At 32.3% G+C, this 5,628-nt stretch overlaps 1 protein-coding gene across 1 annotated transcript in view; it reads right to left on the bottom strand.

Moving 5' to 3' along the window:
* The window catches only part of irak4 (interleukin-1 receptor-associated kinase 4), a 10,338-nt gene extending 6,139 nt beyond the window's left edge, over positions 1–4,199 (bottom strand). The window contains 5 exon segments of the mRNA XM_058766911.1: positions 295–359; positions 532–692; positions 890–1,051; positions 1,840–2,012; positions 3,742–4,199. Coding sequence (XP_058622894.1) covers positions 295–359; positions 532–692; positions 890–1,051; positions 1,840–2,012; positions 3,742–3,899 — 719 coding nt within the window. The 5' untranslated portion in view covers positions 3,900–4,199.
* Between the last annotated feature and the right edge of the window lie 1,429 nt (positions 4,200–5,628).

Below are 5,628 nucleotides of genomic sequence, written 5' to 3'. Positions count from 1 at the left end.
TATAGTGTACATTTATAATTTATAATAGTGATACATAATGTAATTATACAAATAATTTTAATGAAGACTATAACATAGTTATTACTGACAATTAATACTGAATACAAAAATCATGTGTGTAAATTTATATTTATATTTATATAAGTGTGTGTGTATATCTTTTATTATTTATAAATATTATACATTATATGTTTTTATATTAAAATACAAAATTATATATAAAATACAATCAATCCATACTTTTTTATAATGTAATGTAAATTTATAAGATGTAATTTTTAAATATACTGTTACCTCCTGAGTGTTTGAATCTCTTGATTAAACTGAGTCTTGAGATCTTCAACTGAGCTGTTGTCCAACTACAACAAATCAGAAATTAAATGTGACTATTATGTGCTGATAGACACTTTAGAAGTTAATTCACATCATATTTACTGTCTACATTCATTCAAATGCAGAATAAAGGTGGCTGTTGACCTTTTTAGTTAATTAGAGTAAATAAAACATGATTTCCAAGCACTGCTGACTCACAGGATTGAGTTTTTTCACAGCTATATGTGTGCCGCCCATAAAGCCTCTGAACACGAGGCCAAACCCGCCGGAGCCCAGCAGACACCCACCGTCCTTCACGGGCCGATCGTCCCAGTCGCTCGTCATGGCTGTCAGCTCGCAGAGCGTGAACGTGTAGAAACCTGGAGGAGAGAGGTGGCTGATGGGTAACCGCTGATGTTACACTGCCACTGAATAAGTTTGGGATCAAACTAACATATCTGTCTGTTTGTATGTTTGTTTGGTCGGTCCAAGGGATTCTGTATTTCTGAACAATGTCACATTCTTATATGTATACATTCTTGAGTGTATGTGTGTGTGTCAGGTGACAGAAGCAGACCTTCAGTGCCGCTCCAGGTGTTCTCCTCCGGCCCGGTGCTGCTGTCCGGCTCCATCACCACGGGTCTGCTGACAGGTTTGGCGATCTCAGGACGGATGCACGCCTCGGACGGACGCACCGCTGCTTCATACTGCAGTGTGCTGACCGACACGGCGGAGGAGCCTAGGGTCAAACATCAGCGCCACACTGAGAACTACACACCTAACTGAGATCATACCATTAATCAAATCAAATTTTATTTATATAGCGCAAATAAAAACAACAGTAGTTGACCGTTGTGCTGTACAGAAAGACAAAGTACAAATGTGACCCTGGACCACAAAACCAGTCATAAGGGTCAAATTGTTGAAATACTGAATAAATAAGATTTCCATTGATGTATGGTTTGTTGGACAATATTTGGCTGAGATACAACTATTTGAAAATCTGGAATCTGAGGGTGCAAAAAAATATAAATATTGAGAAAATCGCCTTTAAAGTTGTTCAAATGAAGTTCTTAGCAATGCATATTACTAATCAAAAATGAAGTTTTTATATATTTATGGTAGGAAACTTACAAAATATCTTCATGGAATATGATCTTTACTTAATATCCTAATGATTTTTGGCATAAAAGGAAAATGGATAATTTTGACCCATACAATGTATTTTTGGCTATTGCTATAAATATACCCCAGCGACTTAAGACTGGTTTTGTGCTCCAGGGTCACATATATCTAAAAAAGAAACAGAAAGAATAAAAAGACCGCAAAGCAACGATAAAAGGAGTTGACATCGAAAACATAGAAAAATTCAATGTCAAAGACAGTTTTTAACTTGGATTTAAATTCAGACTCTGTGGAAATTAATCTTGTAGATAGAGGGAGACTAAAAATAAAAGACACGCTATTCCACAATGTTTGGAGCGGCGATAGAAAAGCTAAAGCTAAAGTGGTGCTGAGCTGGAGCACCTGCAGAGGCGAGGCGGAGGCTGTGATCGGGCAGCAGGACGCTGACGGCGGCGAGCAGCTGGTGACGGAGCAGAATCTCCACCAGATCTCCAACACTGCAGTCTGTGGTGCCCCAGTCGAACAGCATCTCCATCGTGGGACTCTTTCCCTGCAGAACCACCGCTTCAAACCTCCTGAAAACACACGCAGAAGACAGTGAGCAGCCGCCTAGCAACCACACACAACACCCTAGCAACCGCACAGAACAGCCCTGCATTGTAGTGGTGAGTTCTGACCAGTGTTGTTACTTGTTAGTGTTCATTAAAACTACAACCAAAATAAATATTAAATATTTTGGGGTAATTGAAATAAAGCTGAAATAAAATAAAATATAAATATTAGATCAAAAACTTAAAAAGCTATAATTAAAAAAAAAATTAATGAAATTTTCAAGTTTAAGTACTAAAATTGCTACAACTAAAATTTAAATAAATATTTAAAAAATACAATGAAAATACAATATTTTTAAAAAAGTATATATAAAAGTATATGTTTTATATATAATTTATTATAAATATTGTATATTATATATACATTACACATTATTTACATTATTTTATTATATATATATATATATATATATATATATATATATTTACGCACACACGCACATATATATATTAGTGCTGTCAAACGATTAATCGCATCCAAAGTAAAAGTTTTTGTTTACATAATATATGTATGTGAACTGTGTTTATTTATTATGTATATATAAATGCACACACATTCAGTATATATTTTGAAAATATTTACATGCATATACATTTATATATGTACTATTAAATTTTATAATCTATATAAATATATTTAATATATAAACATAATATATTTTTCTTAAATATACACATGCATGTGTTTGTATTTATACATACATAATAAATATACACAATACACGTTCATATATTATGTAAACAAAACCTTTTATTTTGGATGCGATTAAAATAATTATAAAATAAAAACAATGACAAAAGCTTAAACTAAAATTGAAATGAAAACTGAATATCAAAATGAACGCTAGTTCAAATTATTGATGAATAATATAATAGTAGCCAAATAATAGCATATGAAAATATCATATAAATACTAATAAAATAACACTGGGCAGAACGATCAATAGAACGATAGAACACATTTTTGGTAACTGAAATAAAATAAAATATTAAATTGAAATGAGAAATGTTGGTACTAAAAATAAATACAAAAATTAAAGGAAAATAGTGATTAAAAAATTATAAAACATTTGTGCTGTCAAACGATTAATCACATCCAAAATAAATGTTTTTGTGTACATAATATATGTGTGTACCGTGTATATTTATTATGTATATATAAATACACACACATGCATGTATATATTTAAGAAAAATATGTTACACATACATATCAAATATATTTATATAAGATATAATTTATAAATATTTTCAAAACATATGCTGTATGTGTATTTACATATACATAATAAATATACACAGTACACACACATTATGTAAACAAAAACTTTTATTTTGAATGCGATTAATCGCGATTAATCTTTTGACAGCACTAATAAAAATAACAAAAACGCATGACAAAAGTACTGAAACAAACTAAAATGAAAACTGAAAATATAAAATGAAGGCTAATTCAAAATATTACAAAATAATAATTATATAATATGATAATATTTTATAGTAATAAAAATGTAAATAACAATAATAATTATTTGCACACGGTACTTTATTGTTTTTATTATGTCAAATATTGCGTTTAAAGTCCGCATGAAATCAAAATCGACTTTAGTTACTTTACTAGCGCACATTGCTAGTCTTGATGTTAACTATTTGTGTTTTTCTTGTTTGTGTATCTGAGTGTGGATATATTCACCGGATGTGCTGCTGCGAGTATCGCGGTTCTCCGGAGGGTTTGCTGATGTCCATCGCGACGCTCCTCCAGGTCTCCTGTGGGTCCAGCAGGTCTGACAGGGCTCTCAGCGCGGAGAACCGGAGCTTCCGAACCGGGGTGTCCCGCGTCACCTCACACATGATCCGTTAGCAGCGTCTGTCCTTCACAAATAACACTCAGATCTCCCGAAAGTGCCCCTCATCAAGAGACTGAGAAACTTCCTTGGTCTGTTGTCATTTCCCCTTCCTACAACATCCGCTTTAAACTGGAACTGAATGAGATTACAACGTAGAAACGTTAATGTAGGGATGTCTACGCAAGCAAGTCAGTCTTATACATTAAAAAGTGCGTTTTTACTATCGAGATAAAATACAATCGGCTACAAGTCGTGGAAAGTTGTTATTCCTGCAGAGGGCGCTGAACGTTTTGTCTTACAGTCGACTGTGATTGGTTCTGCCTGACCTGCGCTGAGAAAAGTAACAGGTGTCACGTGACAACGCACGTTTCTTACTGATTTTATTTCTCACCAATATTTTTATTTTCCTTTTCTTTTTTCTTCACCTTAATACATGTATACTTTTATTTTATGTTGTGAGTTATTATTATAATTATTTTTTAAGACTCGACCGTGTTCACAGTAATGATTGACAGGCAACGTGACCAATCAGCGTTCACTATATCGGTGAAGGCGGGTAAATATGAAATCAACCAAAATCCCAGCACACTGATGACAACTCATTGTAAAATTAAAAATATAAGTAAATACATGTAGATTTTGCGTTCAGAATGTCTGCCCTTGAAAAAGTAATAAGTCTCTATTATTTAATGTCCGTAACTCGAAATATTTGTGGATGTGAGAGGAATGTACAGGAGTGTCCTCGTGACTGTGGCGTTCACTCTTCCAAAATGTGTCAATCAAAACTGGATATATTGCAAAGACAAAAGTTTAACTCATCTAAATGGTAAGATAAATGTTGATGTTTATGGTCGCCGTGCGCAAATTGTTCTCCCTTACAACGAGACTGTATTATATGATTATATATATAATTTATATCAGATGATTTAATACCGAGGAATGAATGAATACTGTTGATATCTGTTACTTTTCTCAGCGCTGGTCAAAAATCGTCCAATCACAGTCCGCTACGAGTAATTAAGATTATCACTTATAATGATCATTATAACTTTTATAATTATCATTATTTATATTATGATTTTATTTTATTTTATTATTTTTTTTTACATACGTTCTTATTTTTCATTTTACTTTTACATATTTTATTATTATTACTATTAGCCAATTATTAATAGCCTATTATTATTCAATTTCTCCATCTTTTTTTATTTTCTTTTATTTGTATGGGATTTATAAATCATTGAATTTAATAGAATTTAACCATTGTCGTGAAAGCAGTGTATATAGCCTACTGGACCGCTAGGTGGCGCAATAGAATTGAGTTTCCTGGTTTAAGTCTTTCAAAATGAGAAAACTGATGTATAGAAATGAGCTATTACTGGTTCAGTGGGTTTGAGAGCCTGAGATAAATCGGCTTTATTTCCATTTACCTTTCATTTTAAGATTTTTGAATAATTTTAAACAGAAATATTAAGGTGTAAATTGAAGTAGTAGTATTTTTGGTGACTGATGATTTTTAGTTTCTATCTAAATCATGCTGGAGAACAGGTCTTGTTTATAACAGCTCCAATGCAAATTGATGTTCAGATAATAAATATGCTTGTAATATAATTTGAAATGAAAACTATTGCAATAAATCAGACAAATGCAAAGTCATTTTAACAAATGCTCGTACACTTTTGAACTTAAAGAGAGTTGCATGCATATGCATTTAATTAATCGTTCAAATTGCA

The sequence above is a fragment of the Onychostoma macrolepis genome, chromosome 25 (genome assembly GCF_012432095.1).
Source record: "Onychostoma macrolepis isolate SWU-2019 chromosome 25, ASM1243209v1, whole genome shotgun sequence".
Classification (NCBI taxonomy): domain Eukaryota; kingdom Metazoa; phylum Chordata; class Actinopteri; order Cypriniformes; family Cyprinidae; genus Onychostoma; species Onychostoma macrolepis.
Note: the sequence above shows the minus strand (reverse complement) of the source record. Positions and strands in the feature narration are given on the sequence as shown.